The sequence below is a fragment of the Rhinatrema bivittatum genome, chromosome 2 (assembly GCF_901001135.1).
Source record: "Rhinatrema bivittatum chromosome 2, aRhiBiv1.1, whole genome shotgun sequence".
Lineage (NCBI taxonomy): Eukaryota > Metazoa > Chordata > Amphibia > Gymnophiona > Rhinatrematidae > Rhinatrema > Rhinatrema bivittatum.
This window is the reverse complement of record NC_042616.1, coordinates 445,405,512-445,425,959: the sequence shown is the minus strand read 5'-3', so window position 1 is coordinate 445,425,959 and position 20,448 is coordinate 445,405,512. Positions and strand designations below refer to the sequence as shown.

The 20,448-nt window shown below is 44.0% G+C and overlaps 1 protein-coding gene across 2 annotated transcripts in view; it reads right to left on the bottom strand.

Moving 5' to 3' along the window:
* The window catches only part of MYO10 (myosin X), a 434,555-nt gene that overhangs the window by 219,679 nt on the left and 194,428 nt on the right, over positions 1–20,448 (bottom strand). For both annotated transcript variants that reach the window (XM_029590330.1, XM_029590331.1), the window contains exon 3: positions 20,015–20,173. In XM_029590330.1, coding sequence (XP_029446190.1) covers positions 20,015–20,173 — 159 coding nt within the window. The remainder of the gene's footprint in view (positions 1–20,014; positions 20,174–20,448) is intronic.

Sequence of the window (20,448 nt, the reverse complement as noted above, 5' to 3'; positions counted from 1 at the left end):
TAGGTCCTCTGCCTGGGCTATCAGCATTTTAAGCCACGGCAGGACAGCTGGAGTTAGCAGCACTGGCATACTTTCGTCTTCCCGCCTCCCTCTGCGGCCTGGAAGAGGAAGTGGTGAGCAGCAGGTGCGTGCGCGGGAAGAAGAGACCATGCTAGTGCGGGCAGCATCGGCCCGAAGAAGAGAAGAGAGGCATGGCCTGAAGAATGAACAGCGCGGCTCGGAGTAAAACGAGGAACAATGTCAACCCCCGTGGCCGATGGGATCCTTTCTCTGTGAGGGCTGAAAGTGGAGGTTCCTGCTGCCTTTAGGGTTGGAAGTGGAGGAGGCTGCTGCTAGTTTGGGGGGGGGGGGGGGAGGGGGGGAGTGAGTGAATGAGCAAGTATATGTGTTTGAGATCGTGTGCGGGAGAGAGAGATAGCATGTATGTGAATGACAGAGCCTGTACATGTGAAAGAGTACCTGTATGATTGAGAATCTGTATGTGTAAGGTTGTGATTGAAAATCTGTTTGTGTGAAAGAGTGTGTGTGTGATTGAGATCCTTTGTATGTGAGAGAGACCCTGTGTTTGTGTGTGATTGAGAGCTGGTTTAGGTGAGGGAGTAGGTGAGTATGTGATTGAGAGCCTGTGTGTAAATGCGAGAAAGAGAGCATGTATGTAAGCATGTGAATGAGAATGTGTGTGAGAGAAAAAGACAGCATGTATGTGTGTGATTGAAAGTCTGTGTAAGCGTGAAAAAGCATGAGCATATGTGAGCAATTGAGAGCCAGTGGGGGTGGGGGAAGAGAGAAAGAAAAAAAAGACAGTTGCATGCAAACCATCCCACCTCCTGCTAATTCAAAACAATCTCAGGGCACCTGGATATCAAACGTTCCCAGGTATGCAGAGCAAAACATTTTTTTGTATCCTTATTATTTTTCATTATTGGGCCTGTGTGTTTGCTATTTTGAAATATTTTATTGGTATCTAGAAATGTTTTAATATGAGTTTTTAATTATTGGATATTCCATTCATCAGCTGTTTTGAAATAAACTGTTCTTTTTGTTAGTATGGTTTTACTGCTACGGATTTTATATATTTCTTGATTTGTTTTATAAGGACTGGTGATGTTTCTCTTTTTCCTTTGTTGCACTGCATACAGAGACTCTGGCTTGTTGCGGTTTCCTATTCAGTTTTTGTCTGCATGCTTCTAGTTATGCATTTTGGTCTCTTTATTCTTTGTTAGATGAGGGTCAGCACATGTGATTCAGGTGAGGTTTTCTGCTGGCGTGTAGCTTGTGTAGGGCTCTATAGTAACCTGGCTTGTTCAGTTTTCCTAATAGGAGGGGTGTATTGGTGTCTTAAGGCCTATTGTAATATTTTCAGTGTTGCCTTTTTCTTACGTAAGGTGGTTACTGTTTAAGTGCTGGAAATTGGTGCTGTTTTGGTGTGGGTTGTTTACTATTTATGCTATTTCTGTTCAGACAGAATACGTATCTTTCCCTTGTGTCATTCTTAACAATAAAAATAATACTAGCCCTTTTTTTTTTTTTTTCGCCGTGAATTGTAATGAACAATGTGTCGCACATATGAGCGTGGTCTGTCAGGTGTCATGATGGGAAAAAGGTTGAGAACCACTGGCATAGGGAACGCATGACAGAGTAACAGCTGTAAGGGAGTGATGTCAAAAAGAGTCCTATTATGTAAAGATATCTTTGTGACATCATGGACTGCTTTGCTGCTGCTGGTATAAAATGTGTCTTCACCAGTCATAAAGAGGCTTCTTCAAATCAAGTTTCAGACCCAAGTGGAACATTTGCAAGTTTATTATTCACCCAGGGAGAAATTGAAACTGGCTGGACCACAAATTACTTTGAGATCTGAGCATGAAGCCCCTCTAAAAACATTAGGCCCCCTTGGGTCTTCTGTAATAGTGCACATTAACTTGTTTAACACAAATCAGTTCTGGGATTTAATTGGGTGAAGTGCAGTGCTGGCAGTAATACAGTGACTTCCGGGTGTACCTTGAACAAATGCACTTCAAATTTAGCTGAGAATGAGCTGCTTCTAATTCTTGCATTAATCCTGACTTGTTCATCACAGCTGTCCAAGACAATTTAGAATTACCTATCAGAAAAAAGCGATTAAGTACAGATGAGCAAAGTCCCAGTATACAATACAGTACATGAAAAACAAGAAGGTAATGCCAATATTCAGCATCATCAGCTAATAATTTATTAGGATATATCAGAGATCTCTATTGCCGCATCCCAGTGCACTAAACTTAATAGCATAACAGTTAAAAGCCAACAAAAAAAGGAACCCTTGACTACCATATTTTGGAATTAATCCTCATATGTACTGAATTTTTCTCAGGATAAAACTTAGATTTACACTGCTGGTTATTTCAGACCAGTTAACCCTTGGCTGAGAATATAGCAAGGCATCTGGATTGAGATTCCTCAGTGGCAAGTTGATAGTTTGGACTATCTGTCACGTATCCAATAAACGAAGTTTGCTAAAGGGGCATCTTATTTAAACAAATCCAGGTTAATCTGCCGTATGTTATTACCTTTGATCCACATCCCTATTGTGAATGCTTAATTTAGTTAGCCTAAAAAAAAAAAAAAAAAAAATGATGGTAACATGTTTTAGATGCCTCCCACAGGCTATGTTAACAACTGATCTGAACAGGTTGTGATACAACACCTATAATAATGTGCTTTCCCGCATGAGTTAATTGCTTTCTTTGGGACCACGCCATCCTCTGGAAATGTATTGCAAGCACTGTCCTCAAGGACTTCAGACCCACCTGATCTGTACACTAAATGAAATTGGTTCATGAGGAAGTGTAGGATTAAACAGAGTATCAAGGGAATCCACAAGTATGAAATCACAATTTCAGTTTTAAGTGTGGCGACCCTTTGGGCTCACCACTGAACCTTTTTTTTTTTTTTAAAAGACAGGAGTTAGTTGGTGCACCATTTCAGAACAGCATGTCCACAGAGGTTGCTGGAATGGCTAGCTCCCTGTTTGCAAGGTGTGTAGTGCAGCTTTGGTTTGGAAATTACAGGAAAGAGGAGAGTTTTCTTCTTTGGAGTTTGAGCCTACTCCATGGGCCAGGCCTCACAGTATGGAAGCCCAGGAAGGTGGGAAACAAATCCTTTCCAGTTACACTGTCTGGTCGGGTTGCCTCCACAGTTCTTCTTTTGAGATTTTTACTGAGTTTTTCGGAGTTTTTGGGAGACCCCTGGTTCTTGGCCTGTGGGCAGGATAAGGAAGACTCTGACCCCCTTTCATCCTCAATCCTAGGATGTTGGCCTGGTGGTGACTAGCTGCAGTAAACTTCCAGAGTTTTGGACTTTTGGGTGCGGAGTTTGTTTTTGAAGGTAACCTGGGTGGAAGGTTTTTGCTGCCTCCCTTCCTACCCTGAAGGGGAAAACCCAAAGAGCGGTTTGGACCTCTGCTGCCAGGACCCTTCCTTTGAAAGATCCTGAGTGTCAGCTGAAGAGAGAGAGAGATCTGCGAGTCATAACTGTTAAACTGGGAGACCTCCATCTGGAGTCTTCACCCTGGGGAGAGAAAAGGTATACATGGGAAACTGTGCAGAAACAGAGATCCTGTGTTTTTTGTCTGTCAGTCTTTTAGGATGGGATTTGTATCCGCCCAACTAGGATGCCCATCCTCCTGGAAAGCTTCTTTTCCATGCCCAGTCTAGAGGACACCAAATTACCTGGGTTTGTATGTCCAAAACATTTTGTTGAAATATGGTAGCGAAACGATCCATCTTTACATTCAAAGCTTTTAATGTAGTCCCGAAGTCAGCCACGAGGTCCCACAGGGCATCCAATGTCACCACCGTTGGGCGAGAAGGGATTTTAAATAACTCACCACAGTTGATGTTACCAGCTTTGGGCGATGATACTCCAAAAGCAAGGTTCAATTTTGTCTAAGCATCCATAACAGGACTCAAAAATGCCCACACAGATCTCACCAGCACAGGGGAACGCCAAAAAGGGACCCAATTCCAGCGGCGAGCCGCGAAGAGAAACTCCCTCAACTTCGGACCTGGAAATGACATCATCCCCCGGAGCCCCAGAGGTTTCTCTATGCTCAGTCTCTGCGCAGGTGGCCATCGAAGGTCCGGACTCAAGGAAGTCTCCTCTGCCGGTGCTGACAGCGCTCCCATGCCACCCCGCACACCAGGCTCCTCGGCTCCTGGGTTAAACGCTGGTGAGGACATGAATTGAGTAATCTACAGTTGCTGGATAGGAGAGGGGAAGGGTTCTTAGGGATAAACCTGGACCTTACCCTTGCATTTGAGTTAAAAAACTCAAAGTTTCAGCAGACAAAGTCGGAGCACCTCCTCCTCACGTACTTCTTGGCTCCTCCCCCTTGCCTTCTTCTCTGCCAAGTCAGGTTTTTGTTCTGAACAATTTTGATCTTTTCTGGACATGAAAAATCTTATATTACTCCAATAGTTGGGAATGGATTTTGGTTGAATTGTGCAGTGTTAGTTATTTCCAAGCTTTCTGTTAATGCCTGTATTTTCTTTTTTCCTCCTTTTCAATATTTTCTCTTTATTATCCTTTTCCCTTTTGCTCCCTTCTGTTCTAATGTATTGAGGGCTATTTTCTGCTGGGGCTTCTTAAATTTGTTTTTTATATGAATATCTGTTTCTAGAAACTTTGTCTAGGTACACAGAGTATGCCCTGCATGCCCTATACCATGTGTCCATGCGGGGGATCCCTCTTCAGTCTCATAACATAGAATTAAAATAAAAAAAATAAGAAACCCAATTCTGTGGGATGGCGGGCGGGTTTCGTAAGGCCGTTAAAAGGGAGGAGAGCTCTGTTTGTAGTACCTCCTGATGCTCTGCCAGCCCCCAAAATGAGCACTTGAGTGCAATTTGGTGAAACACCCAATATATTTAATTGGTACCCCTGGCGGACGATGGACAAAACTCAATGGTCCGAGGTTACACCAGTTTGCAAAGAACCGCTGCCTGTCCCTGGCTGGAGGGTCCATCGTTCCATGTACAGGCAACTGGCTTACTCTCCCTACAGCCCAGTCAAAACCCGTTCTCGGAGTTGACTGAGGAACTGGTTGAGGCTAGGGAGCTCTCTGCTGCCTGGAATGGCCACAGGAGCTCTGTTGGTTTATAAGGGATTGAGGAGGCGGGGGGGGGGGGGGGGGAAGTACTTCCTTTGGCGAAAAATACTTTCTGGGCCCCTGCCTCAATGGCCTCCTGGATGAGGAGGATGGGTCCGGACTGCTGGTGGAGAGTTGTTGGATGTTTATGATGATCCTGGAGTTGGCCCACAGCACCCTTCCCTCTATCTTTGAATAGGTTCTCTCCAGTGCACGGCAAGTCAGCGAGTTGTTCCTGTACCTCTGGTTTGAGATCTGAGGCCCACAGCTATGCCAGACTGCGGGTGCTAATTCCCAATGCAAAGACCCTCAATGCCGTTTTGAAAACATAGGTCACACGGACATAGTGTTTTCCACACTCCAAACCCTTGTGCACCAGCAACAGGAGGGTGTCTTCCTGCTGTTGAGACAGCTGCTCAGCAACCTCCTGCACCTGCTTCCAGATGTCCCGCAAGTATTGGTTCATATAGAGCTGTAGGCAGCGATGCGGGCCTTTGAACTCCTTCCTCCCAAGAGCATCCAATGCTCTGTGTTCCTTTCCCAGAGTAGCTGAGTGGGTCCCAGAGTGCTCAATCCTCAAGGGTGGATTCGACCACTGCCAATTGGTGGGGCAGCTGATGCGAATCGAATCCAGCAGCCTTCACCTTCTTATTCACAGAACGCACTGAGGGGGTGTTCCCAAATCCTCAGCGGCAACTCCATAAGGATCTCATGTACTGGGATTGCCATGATCTCCTTAGGAGACTCCATGAGCTGAAGAACCTCAAGCATTTTGTGCCTGGTGTCTTCTTCAGCCAAAATCTGGAATGGGATGGCCTCTGCCATCACCCTGAGAAATACTACAAAGGTTAAGTCCTCAGGCAATAACTTCCTCACTCCTCTGGAGGAGAAGGGTCTGACAGGAGACCATCTGAATCCTCAACGGAGGATTTCATCTGATCATTGCCCTAGGGAACCCTCATCCTGACTGTATACCACAGAGGATTGGGTTCTAAGTGCTCAACCAATGTCCAGAGGTGTAGGCACCGATGGAACTGGACAAAGGGCTATTGACCTCGGCATCTCCACCCGCATTGGTGGTGCTTCCTTGGAGGAAGAACTGGCAATGACCACCATAATCAGTAGGGGGAAGCCTCTGTGTTCCTCCAGGCATCCTTGCCATACCGGAAACTGACACCAGCTGGGTCGGTAAGGCACAGATGAGCATACAGTTTCTCCAAAAGCAGTATAAGCATGGGCAGCACCAGCTCCAGTGCAATCAGTGCTGTGGGACAGAAGCCCTGCAGCGCTCACTCCACCACTAGCTAGACTCAATACCCCAGCTCCTCCTCAAATGTTTCCGATGCAAACACTAACCGGGAGGAAGGAAGAGTGGCCAGATCTTCCTCAGACCCACAAGGGGGATTGGCAACTGGCACCGGGACTGGTGGAGACCATTGTGGATCCCGTACATCGATGGAGATTTGGCGCTTCTCACCACGGGGGCATTGCAGCAAAAGCCAGTGCATTCCCTTACCCGGCACAGTGCATAGACAGGGACCGGTGCCAATGCTTCTGGATCTTTCCATGATGCTCTACCCAGTCTATCCCCAGTGCAGAGGTCAAGGATGATGAACAAGACATCCTCGGTCTGGAAGAGATCAATGGTCGATCTCTGGCACCCCATCCACCGGCAACCTCGACAGGACCGACAATCTCACTGATGTCAAAGGTGTGGTATTCGGTGCGGCTCCGAGGTCCTCAGATGGCTCAGACTTCTTTGACCTGAAGAGGTTGTCCATCTTGTGGCGTTGAAGCAGATGCTCCTTTGGGGTCACAAGCAGCAACCCCGGATGTCATGCGATGCCCCCAGGCAAAGAATGCAAACCTCATGAGGATCAGTGATTGACATGGTCCTCTGGCACCAGGTGCATCAGCGGAAGCCAAACATGGCCACGATGGGGCAAAACAAACGGGAAAAACACAGAACGATGGCAGTGGGCATCAATGGAAGATGGGCACCAAGGCACCGCCACCATGGGTGGGGGAGGGAGAACCACTGCAAAAGGAAACTTACCCGAATGCCAAAAACCCTGACTGATGGCACTATAGGGAGGCAGAGGGACCCAGCGATGGACTTTCCAAGAAAAGTCAGCAAGAAACCGCAAAAATGAAGTTTTCCATGAGGTAAAAAGCCATACATTTTAGAGCTCAATCAACCACAAGACTGAAGCTCCGTGGGAAAAAAAGAAGAGACTGAAGAGGGACCCCACAAGGACACATGGTATAGAGTATGCTGTGCATGCTCAGTCTGCCTAATGAAAGTTTCTAAAAGCTGTGTCATAAGTTTTTCACATTGGGCTTCATTTGATGTCACCCATGTGTGAGGCCTACCATCCTGCTTGTACTCTGAGAAAGATGGAGAACTGATCAGGGAGAAAATCAAGAGACCAGTGGCAATTTTGAAAGAGCTACGGGCTTCCATGGCAGAGACTGGTCAAAATGTGCATGTGACAACAATATCCCAAGTATTTATTTTTATATTTCTAAATCACTCCACAAATCTAGCCAAAATAGTAAGGTGACAAGAAGGAAGCCATTACTCAAGAAAGGCCACCTCAAATCCCATTTGAAGTATACAAAGGAACACTCAGAGGATGCTGTAGCCATCTGGCAAAAAAGTTTTGTGTTCTGATGAAACTAAAATAGAACTTTTTAGCCTTAATGCAAAGCATTAGATTTGGCAAAAACAATACAGCACATCGCTGAGAATACTATCCCTACTGCAAAGCATGGTAGTGGCAGCTATGTGCAATGGGGATGTTTCTCATTGTCCAAAACTGGGGCACTTGCAAGGATAGAAGAGATAATGGAGAACAGTACTGAAATGTCATTGAGGAAAAACTGCTTCCCTCTGCAAGGAAGTAAAAATTGAGACAGAAGGTCACCTTTCAGCATGACAATTATCTGAAGCACATTGCCAAAGCTGCACTGGCAATACAACAAAAAAAAAAAAAAAAAAGTAAATGCCCTGGAATTGTACAAGCAGAGTTCCAACCTTAATCCAATCAAAAATACATGGCATGACTTGATTGCTGACCATCAGTGCTCCCCAAGGAACTTGACAGAGCTGGAACAGTTTTAGATTTACCTCAATATTCAGTCCAAGTATTACAAATTAAATTCCACAGCTAGGATCTTGTCCAGGACTCCCAAAGCAAGATCATATCAGTCTGGTTTTAAACTCTCTACACTGGCTACCAGTTGAATTTCATATACAATATAAAATCCTTACTATGATTCACAATAAATTAAGTGATGAGGCACTGTTTTGTATAAATTCATTACTTAAAATTCATCACCCCATTCAGAGTTTGAGATTGGAGGGTCAATGTCTGCTTGATATCCCTAACCATAAATCAGTGATGGCAAACTCTAGTCCTCAAGTGCTACAAACAGGCAGGTTTTCAGGATATCTATAATGAATATGCATGAGAAAGCTTTGCATGTACTGCTTATATTACATGAAAATCTCAAGCATATTCATCGTGGATATCCTGAAAACCTGGCCTGCTTGTAGCACTCGAGAACTGGAGTACGCCATCACCACCATAAATAAACCAGGCTTAAAGAATCAAGAGATTATACAATTAGCGTGGCGCGCCAGTCGCGCACCGCTAATTGTAACCAGGGGAGAGTCGTGCGGCAGTGGAAGTGATGGGGGAGGGGGGGGGTGTCGTGCAAAGGGGGGGTAGAGGAGACGGGATAGTGAATGGGAGCGCAGCGATTTGAATCTCTGCGCACCCATTGGCTGGGGGACTAATGCAGGCTGAAACGCAGCAACGGCTCTGGGCAGGCGGACGTGGCGGGCAAAGGAGCAGGGCATGCGGGGTTTGGCGTCCCTCCCACCCACCCTATAGATTATGTGTTATCTGTTATTGTTTGGTTTATTGTTGTTGTGCAATTTGTCACAGTGGAGGCGGTAAACCCGAGCCCAAGTTATGTTGTAATGTATTGTAAAATGATATCGGGGAGGGGGAAGGAAGAGTCCCGTGTAGGTGGGGGGGGGGGGGGGGGGGCTGCTACACAGGATGGCCGGTGAGCGAGGGGCTAAGCTCAAGGCTGAAGCTTACCCTCGCTGGGATGAGGCGGGGGTCCTATTCCTTATGCATTACCATTGGGACATGGTGGTTGAGGTGGATTAGGAGGCAGATAAGGAAACCTGAAAGGGGGGGAGGGTGTGTTGGATTGTTAATTGTAAGGGCTCGGTAATAATAATAATAAACTGTGGCCTTTTATAATGCCATTAAGTGCCTGTCTTTATTGGTGCAAGGGAAGGGAGCCAAGAGATGATCTTGCCTGCCTGAGTTATTGCAGTTATAGGCGCTTTACTTTGGAGTCAGCTACCTTTGGTATTGAGCAAACAAGAGTGCAGTAAAAAATTTTTAACACACCTATTCAAACAAATAGTTTGAAAGATTATCTTTCCAAAGTTTTTTCACACCTTGCAAGCTCACTGGGGTCAGTTCAATTTCCAGAGATACTGTAAAGACCAATTAAGGCTAGTTTGATTTCCAAAGATATTACTGGTTTGTTTTTATTTGTATTCCTGTTCCAACCTTTGTTTTTAGGTTATTATGCTTGTATATGTTTTTATTAGAAGCCCATGTAGGAAACTGGATACTGCAGCATATAAATCTTGTAAATAAATGAATGAAGACTGGTTGAATAGTGACAAATCCAGGTGTGCAAAGTTGGTGAGACCTATTAAAACAGACTTTCAGCTATAACTGCAGCAAAAGGTGCTTCCACCAAGTATGATTCAGGTAGATGGAGTCTTATGCAATTGTTGGATTTCAATTTTCTTTATACTTTTATGCTTTGTCCCCCAATAAAACAATTTTGGCCCTAAAGGTATGGAATATGGTGCAAAGAAAAACCCTTATTTAAATGAATATAGTGTCATAAAATGTGGAAAACGTTCAAGGGAGTGTAGACTTTTGATAGCTACTGTATATACATATACAGATAATATATGGGGGTAACCTGCACGGAGCGGCAGTTACTACTTTGGGAAGCTTGCTGGGCAAACTAGATGGACCATTCTGGTATTTTTCTTCCATCATTACTATGTTACATACATATATATGTACACACAATATGATGAAAAGAAGTTTCCTAATTGCCTTTATGATTATCATTTTTCTGTAACACAATAGAATGCATCTGGGGACACCTTGTCCATCCATTGGCACAAGGCATTCTGCTGTTTTCCATCACTACTGATTTACAAAAGCTGCCTTACCCATGCACACAAAGACCAAATCAATGCTCCAGGTTTGAGAGGAGTAATTACAACACCCTCAAAGAATGCAGCTGGCTCTCTGCTGTAATCCCAAAGAGAGAACACCTCCAATCATGTCAAGTGGAAACAGTGACTTCAAAAGGTAAGCACTAAAATATGTGGCTGCATTAGAATAAAATCAATTTAACAGATGGTTGTAATCAACTTCAGGCAGTAAGAGTCCTAATCTGGACTAAAGCAAAAAAAGAATTTCAACATTTTATTCCAATGTGACTCTCTCCACTGCTATCCTTGATAACGCATGTCTGGGCAACTGTTTGACCTGTCCGACAGTCACTGGAACCCTAGAGCAGCGACAGTCAAACTGCTGCTTACCACTTGCCAGGGAAATTATTTAAAAAAAAAAAAGTCTGTGATTTCCCATTGGTATATTTAAACTAGGAATAGCTGGAGGAAAGCACATGAATTAAGCAACATGCATGCACGGCATGAAATCTCCTACAATGGCAGCTTGTGCTCCGCAAATATAATTTAGCTTAGCTGCATTTGGTAGAAAAGAATCCAGCTTTCTACTGGCCCTACAAAACTCTGCACTACCTGCATCCTATAATTACTGCACACACACTCTGAACATCTCAAAGAGCACATGCTCGTTTCAAAGAGAGACTAGCAACTTCAAAAACAGGTATCAGATGTGCCAAATGCCAGAGCTTGCTTATGAAACAGAAGAAGTTTGTACCATTGGGGCAATGGAGAGTAAAGTGACTTGCCCAAAGTCACAAGGAGCAGCAGCGGGATTTGAACCCTGGCTTCTCTGGGCCTTAGTCTGCTGCTCTAGCCGCTCGACCAGGGACAGACCAGGTTTTGTGATCCCATTTGTGGGTTGGGACCTCAAATGGGATCACAAAGCCTTCAGCTGGGATCACGAGTGCCTCAAATGGCAGCGTTCTTAAGGCAGCAGCAGCAGCTTTATTAGCAGTGGAAGACTGCACACTATCACAGGCCCTGAAGCAGCCCCATGCTTGCATGAGTTTCTGTGATAACAGGAAGCCCCGCAGGAGGAGAGATGGGAGCCACTGTAAATAACCTTCAGGCTTGGGACCACAGATGAGGCGAGGGGAAGGCACAGAGTGCATGGACAGACAAGGATTGCCACTGCTCCTCTTCTCCTCAGCCATTACTGGTCCTAGCCAAGAGACATTCATGTTGCCTCTCGTCAGCCTGCCCTCCCTTCCCACTGGCCCTTTGCCCCAGGGCCCCAAAGGAAAATGTTGCCGCTGACTCTGGCCAGGAGATGTTTGGAGGAGGGACTGCTTGAAAGGAGGGTTTTTTTTATTCTTTCATTCAATCCTCTTATTACCCGCATTCCCCAGTTTGCAAGAGAAAAAAGTGTCTAAAGCCGCGTTCAGTTAAACACACACAATTTAAAATGCAAAACAAATATCTAAAAACTAAAACCTAATCAAACAGAACAAACTGAATCAGCTGAGGGAGGAGGGAATGGGGCTGCGGTGAGAGGGAGGGGGGGACTGGGCTGGAGCATGGGGTGGGTGAGGAGAGATTGCGGAACCGCACCCCTGTTAGTTAGTTTTGGTTGTCCTTTGGGGTCATGTGAATTTAAGTGCTAAAATGGGGTCACATCAGGTAAAAGTTTGTAAAACCTGTCCTAGAGATGCGGACTGGTCACAGTCAGAGACCTAAGATACCGGGCTTGATGGACTACTGGTCTGATCCACCATGGCACATTTTATAATTCTTATATCTCAGCTCATGGGGCTCAGGGCACAGACTCTGCAACATTTTGGTAGCTGTCCTTAGGTCCGCCTCTATCACATCTTATCTTCCTTTGGAGATATGGCCTCTAGAATTAGACACTGCGCAAGATGAAGTCTCACTGATGATTTGTACCAGGGCACTATCACCTCCATGGTGTCTCCACATTTTTTCCAGCCAAGGTGAAATGCCTTTGTGGTGTTTGCCACAAATGGATTTGCACATTTCTCCTTGGAACCTCTGTGGTCGAACCCTGCACCTCAGCTTCTTCGATCATTTGCTGCCCACAACATCCCCACTTCTGAGAACGGTCCTCCTGATGCCGTAACTTCTGCCGTCAGGTTTCTCTTTCCAACTTGAACTTTGCAAGCCTCCGTCCGCAGAAGAGGTTTCTGTTTGATATTACAGCAACGTATGCACAGCGCTACAGTGTTTTATAAACTCCAAAATTACAATAATTGATACTACCAACATCCTCAAGGAAGCAAAAGCAAGGAGAGGAATTTAAAGCGTACGTTCTGTTTGTACTCTGCAATTTTCTAAATTACTTTAATTCTAGAGCAGCAGTTCAAAACTTTCTAGAGGGAGGGGCAGTGTCTTTAGCTTACATTGTTCTGTTCCAATTGTACAAGTGTGTGTGTGCAAAAAACAGAATTTATTTTGCATTTAATGTGTGTCCTGGAGCCCAGAGGGACTCCTGGTCTCTTCATACAGAAGGGGTGGGGAAAAAAGCAGAGACTAGAGGGGACACCCAGAGGAGAGGGAAAAGAAATAGAAAAAAGAGCAAGAAAGCAGAAAAAAAAAAAAAAGTCTTAAGGAAAAATTTTCCTTGGCTCCTAAAGGTTTTGGCTGGCACACAAGATTTTTGTCCATAGGTTTGCGGTGCGATACATCTACACACACACCTATATATAAATACCTCCTGTGCATTTTTCACAATTAAAGCCAGGACTACTGAAATCCTGGGTGCATGAGGAAGTGGCTGCTGGGTCGGCTGAGTTGGAGGTGGGGGAAGCAGGTAGATGAGAGGAAGATGGGTTGGGAAGCGAGATGGGGCAATGTAGAAAAGAGGCTGGCAATGAGGAAGAGGTTTGTAAGGAGATGAAGGGATAGGACTGGAGATGAAAGATGTGGGGAAAGGAAAAGTAAGGTGTGGTGAAAAAGTGTAAAAAAAGAAGAAAGGAGGACAGAGTGCATACAAAATATGGAAGGAAAACCGACGGAAAGAAAAACATGGAGACCTCGCATGACAGACAACAGCAACAGAGAAAACAAAAAAGGTATAAAATATTTTCAATGTATTGGATTTTATGATTTTGAAAGTTTTAAATTATCCTTTGCATATTTTTTTTTTATTAGTCATTCTTAAAAAATCGTGTGTGCAATTACTGAGAAGTGCCACTGCCCTATGTTGCACCTGCATTGACTATTTTATGATCTTGTGGAAGGGAGGTCTTGGAAGCTGACAATTCTGAAGATGCATGGAGGAAGGGAGCCTACCAAAGAGACAGGAAGAGGGGGAGTAAGAGGGTGCAGACAGGGGAGGGCACTGATAAAAAAAATAAAAATAAACAGGTACAGAGGGGGCTTTATTTTTTTTTCTTATTTTGCAGCTGGGGGCATCACTGTCCATGGGCCCTGATGGGACTGACGTCATCCAGCTTATAAGGCCGGCTTTTAAGAATTTGGTCTGCCTCCCAGGATTTCAGCAACCCTGACCAAAGTAAAACAAGAAGACTCTCTCACAGCTTAAGGACCATCATTAAGAGCCCTATTTACTGAGAATATTTCCCATGGACATGAAATAGGAGAATCCCTTTAGTAAATAGGCCCCTTAAGTTAGCTAGAAGGCCTGGCAGTCTCATGTCCTGTCACAAGGGATTGCAGATGGGACTTCAATCAGCGTCTTGTGCTCCTTGTCATGTGTCTTCAGAATAACCACAGGCAATAGTCACATGTAATGAACAGAGATGCCTGAGCAGAGAGAAGAAAAGCATCAGTGTGGCCTGGTGCATCACAAGTCTAATGGCTTTTGCCGCATTATTCTCTGAATATTACTTCACTCTTCAATGTGTGCAAACCATAAGAGCAGGTCAAGGAAATGATGCACAATCCTGCGGTGGGAGGAGGGGGGAGGAGTCCTTTTTTATTCTGTTACCCCACTGGGCTAACTCCCTCTGACATTCATCCAACTTCAGTCAAGCTTCTACACTCAAGTTCCACAGATCACCATTTGGCCACCAAGGATCACCAGCCTGGGGGTGGGGGGGGGGGGGGGGTGGAGGAAAGGCCTTTCTAGAGCCTCCAGCATATGTCTCCCTTCCTAGTCTTCCTACTTTTCCACCCCAACCTCCTCCCCTACCCACCACTACTACAACAATCACGAGTCATGCACATGACCCTTAAGTACTCTCCAATTACTAAGAAAAGATTCAGCTATAATAACTACTTGTGATTTATGAACATTTGTATCCTCCTAATCCAAAGTTATTTTCTCCTAGCAAGTAACAAAAGTTAAAAAGCATATAAAACAGTAAAATATTAAAATGCAAGGCAAAAAATAAATAAAAATAAAAGCAAAACTGTAAAACAAACCCAACCTCCGAATCAGAGATTAACCATATTCAAGGTGGAATGGCCTACTCAAAAGCTTGTTAGGAGAATAGAAAAAATAAATTAAAGCCTTTTTTTTTCTGAAGGCCAAAATGGATTCTTGTCAAAGGTCCCCAAGAAATGAGTTCTATAATAACTGATTGCTACTGAAAAGGCTAAAGTCCGGTAAGTGAACCTACATCACAGAAGAAACACAAACCCCTTCAAGTAGTCAGGCCCATGAATAACCATTAAAAAAAAAAAAGACATTAAGTAATAACCTTAAATTTTATACATTATAAAACAAGGAGCCAGTGAAAGCTATATAGAACAAGAGAGAGATGATCTTGGAATTTACTCCGTGACAGTGTGGGCAGCTACATTTTGTATGAGTTTCAAAAACTCAAAGCAAGGAAGCTTCCCTTGTTATCTTGCATTGCAATACTCCATTCTCAAAATCACCAGCACCAGGAAAATAGTTCTAAAATCCTGGGGTGACAAAGGTTGCAGATAGCTAAATAACCTTAATACAGGGATAACTATGAACGTCCCTCACTTGAGGTTTCATAGAAAATGTTTGGTCAAGTCAAACACTTAAGTCATGAACTTCTGACCAAAATGGAAGTGACATTTCATCTAAAAGTAACTGGTCAAAAGATCCATCCAGGGGGAGTACGAGCAACATATAAAGTTTGTTTTTTTCTGAAATTCAGAGTGAGATTATTCGGTGCCATTCAGTTGCAAATTGCTGAAAGATCTTCAGCAACTGTTAGAGAATATGGATTGTCAGGATTTAAAGGAAAAACACTGAACTGGATGTCATCAGCATACATTCTATAGCCTACCTCTAAACAGGTCAACAAATCACTAACAGGTTACAGAAAAATACTGAACAAAACCAGCAAGAGTGATAAACCCTGTATTAATGACTTCTCAAAAACACCAATTAGCCATTGAAACGTGTTCAGAGTGATCAGATAAAAACGAACGAAACCACTGAATTAAATGTGAACCGAATCCCAAGGCCCTGAAATGGTCCAGCATGAGTTGGTAAATCAGTGTAAACATTGAAAAAATATCCGAAAAGATCACCAGAATTGGCCCTCCCCTATGAAAATTCGTCATCAGGGAATTCAGTAGATTCTTACTGTGTTCCCAGCAGAACCCCCTCAAACAGGTCAAGGACCCTATCACCTTCCAGAATATCTTGCGTTTTCCTAAAAGCAAAAGATTTGAAATATAACTTTAAAGACCTGAAAGGTCCAGGGATGGTATCTTTACAATTGGATGCACAACCACCCGTATTTATTTATTTATTTTAAATAGGAGGCAGATAACTCTCGCTCAGCAACCTATTAACGATCGATGAAAAAACCCAAAGTATTTTCGGAAGCCTTTATTAAACTAGGGGGACAAGGAAACATCATAAATCTAGAACCCTTCATCGCAGATAGAAGATTATACAACTGAGCCTCGGAAACAGGTTGGCACTTTCCCCATTGCTCTACAATTGGAAAGGGAGAAGAATGCTCTTCAGCCAAAATATTCTGCTCAAAAGCATCATACAGTTTAATTTTCAATTCGAAATGAGAAGCCAGACCTTTACAGTCAAAAGGTTAGAAATCTGTTCTTGCATTAAACCTTTGGCCACTACAAACCGTCCATATGGATGCTTCAAAGAAGACTGAATGCTTTCAATAAAGAAGGATTTTTTGGCCAAATCCATAGCTCTCCTGTACTCCTGCCACTAGAATTAATAGGATTCTTATCCACTAATATTTTAGCTTTCCTCCTCCTAAATTCTGCTTATCTAAGCGATTTTTTAAGAGAAGAAATTTCTGAAGAAAATCAACAGATGTCACTTTTTAATCAAAGGGAACTTCCTCAAGGTAGCAACATACTCCAGAGCAGCTGTCAGAGAATTATTCAAAGAATCTACCAAATTGGAAAAGTCTCTATTTAGGTCATCACTTACATGCTACCAACAGGATTCAAATTCAGAAATATCCACTACATCACACCACAGTGTGTAAGAAACTATATTGAAAGAATGAGAAGTCTGAACTCGAGTAATATCAAAATTAATAATCAGCCTGTGATATGACCAGGGGACTGAGGTAACTATTAGAAATCTGAAAGTAAGCAGGAGGATCTCAACTAAAAGCAAAATTCAAGGCAAGTCCTTCATTGTGCGTTGAAAAAATAAGCCTCTGCTTAAGCCCCAAAACAAGAATTCCTGCTAAAAAATCTGAGATATTTAAATTAAAATCACCTAGAATTAACAAACCATAACGACCCATCAATAAAGGAGAAAAAAAAGTTTCAACCATCTCCAAAGAATCCTGACTCCAATAACATGACTACACAGTAAACACAACAAAGTTTCCAACTGTGGCCTTGTAGTACCAAAACATCATCAATGGGGGCATTCAAAGGCCAACCAAGAAGTAGAAAAGACCACCTAAAAATAATTTAACACCCCATCACCTCTTTCACCAGTTCTTTGCTGATGTTCAACAGAAAAACCCTCGGGACAAAGCTGATTCAAAATGACCACATCTGTTTCTAATAACCAAGATTCTGTAACACATAAGATGTTGACCTTAGACTCAGAAAAGATAAAAAAAGAATGTGAACCTTGCTATGCATCAAGGGGCGGATTTTAAAAGGCGCGCAAATAGCCTACTTTTGTTTGCGCTCCAGGCGCAAACAAAAGTACGCTGGATTTTAGTAGATACGCGCGGAGCCGTGCGTATCTGCTAAAAACCTGGATCGGTGCGCGCAAGGCTATGGATTTTGTATAGCCGGCGCACGCCAAGCCGCGCAGCCTACCCCCGTTCCCTCCAAGGCCGCTCCGAAATCGGAGCGGCCTCGGAGGGAACTTTCCTTTGCCCTCCCCTCACCTTCCCCTCCCTTCCCCTACCTAACCCACCCACCCGGCCCTGTCTAAAACCCCCCCTTACCTTTGTCGGGGGATTTACGCCTCCCGGAGGGAGGCGTAAATCCCCGCGCGGGCCTCCTGCGCGGAGGGCGCGGAGGGCGCGGAGGGCGCGGCCATGCCCCCGGACCGCCCCGGGCCATAGCCACGCCCCGTACCCGCCCCCAAAACGCTGCCGACACGCCCCCGAAACGCCGCAATGACCGGGCCCGCCCCCGACACGCCCCCCTCGGAGAACCCCGGGACTTACGCGAGTCCCGGGGCTCTGCGCGCGCCGGGAGGCCTATGTAAAATAGGCTTCCCGGTGCGCAGGGCCCTGCTCGCGTAAATCCGCCCGGTTTTGGGCGGATTTACGCGAGCAGGGCTCTGAAAATCCGCCCCCAAGTGAGCATTCAACTCAAGTTTTTCAGGAAATGTGTTCTCTCTCTGATTGTGAGGATTAAAAAAATCTTCTTTAACACCCAGGCTGCCCATATATCCCCTTCCCCAAAACAGGAATAGAGCATGTCAGTCCAACTTGAAAACTTGTTCCATATTATAAATAAGAATTGGGAAACAAAACTAAATTAATCCACACAACAAATGTTCATAAAAAACAAACAAACATTAAATCAAATTCACAGACATCCCTTAAATAAATACCAAATAAAGTTTAGAAGCTCAGCGCATCAAGTTTGTATAAAAGGGCATATAAAGGGGGATGCTCTTAGGTGCCAAACCACTAAGCCTTCCAGCCAGCGAGTTAATTTCTTCCCCCGATATATATGAACTCTCTCAACACACTTCTTTCCTCACCCCCCCCCCCCATAGCACCCCCGTACTAAGCCCCTAAACAGTTGCTCCCCCACCCCTCTCCCCGTTCTCCTTCCCTACCTCAGCCACAGAGTCCTTATTCAAGTGTCTAAACTGCCAATTATATATTAGTTGCCCCATCAAGAAGAATAAGACACCGCTATTTCATCATCATCTCATGCTTTCTGTACATCTCAAATTAGAGTTCCAAATGGTTTAATTAAGTTACTTTGTATATCAAATGAGAGTTCCAAATTGTTAAATAATTTATGCTGCTACGATGTAAAAATAATAAGGCACCGTTGTCATATTATCCCATGAGTTACTCTGTAAACTGATGTGATATTCCATATCGAATGTCGGTATAGAAAAACAAATAAAATAAAATAAATGGGAGGAGGGGGGCTACCTACAGAACATATTCCTTTGGGCTAGCGTTGGCTCCTGACTGTATCACCCACAAAAAGGGCATGGTTAGGAGTCGGCATCCATGATGTCCGAGGCTGAGTGTCTCAGTTTGTGTGTGGAGAGGAGGTCGTGGGGAAGGGGCAGGAATCCCCAAAATGAGAAACACAAACATCCCACTCACCCCCACCAATCAAGGGGTGCAATGGATTAAGGGGGTTCAACAGTTCCTAGAATAGCTCCTCAATATTAAAAAAAAAAAAAAAAGATGCACAGGAACCAGATTTGGCCGGCAGGCTGTAGTTTGCCCACCTCTGCTCCATGAGAAACTCTCTCAAGGTTACAATGTGTTGGACAGGAACTTCAAAGCAGATCTCTAGCTCTCAAGTGTCACTGTCATCCTGTAACTTTCATCTCCAAGGGTCACCTCCATCAGTGCGCACCAACTGACCAGCATCACTGCAAGAGCATTCCTTCCCCCTACCCCCAACCCAAAGAAAGTGCCAGGAAAAATATTGGTTTCTTCACCTTCACACAGCAATGGATTCTCTGCACTGTGAAATTTTACTTCTGCTGTTTTCTTTTGTTTTTGTTGAACTACACCATCTAAATCAGATGTAAAATGGATTGTAGGTAATAAAAAGGTCAGGAGCCTGTGTTGATCCACCCTCAAAAGACGAATACTATTCTACCTGAGCATTGAACTGACACTTCTATATAATTTTTTAGATTACAAAACATGAAAATTGCTTACCAATCAAAAGCCTGAGAGAAATTAAAAGCTATCAATTATCTAATGGTTCAGCATATCCAGAACATAATCGCTAAGGGTGTCAAATCACTACCATAAAAGCCATGCAGACACCTTTTCTGAAAGGAAAGTAACTTGATCGGGGCACATAACCACAATACTGGAAGCTCAGGGAAGCTCAAGCAGGTCCTACTCCTAAAAAGGCCTTATATGCCCCAAACACAGCATGGGGAAAAAACTTTTGAAAAGAGATCCCTACAAAGCAGCCGTATATAATCTATGTGGGCTCAAGGAAAGAAAAAACAGAACCATTTTTGCCACACGTGCTTAAAATATTTAACACATCCTTACGTATATATGATTTTGCTGGTATCGCTGGAATAGGTTGTACATGATGGAGCCTTCATGGAGATCTACCAGGGCAGCCATGTCTTCCACCCCTTCCATGCTTGTTGGATGCATAGTCGTCACCTTCTGACTTGTAATTGTGCTTTGTTTATATGTAAATACCTGAAAGAGAGGAAAAATGCATTTATAAATAGGATTATGCCAAAAAAAAAAAAAAAAAAGAGGACTCTCCTTCCCAGAAGCAGCCTGATTTTGCCAGTTTGTCTCTCAGATGGCATGGGATGCAGCAGCTTCAGTCAGTGCTAGTAAACACCACCACCAAAGGACTTTCAGCTATATTACGGTAAGCGCTCAGAACTATCCACATTATACACTTGACATTCTCAGTGACCTTCTATAAACAGTCAAATTGGATCCATGCTGCCTAGCTAGACATT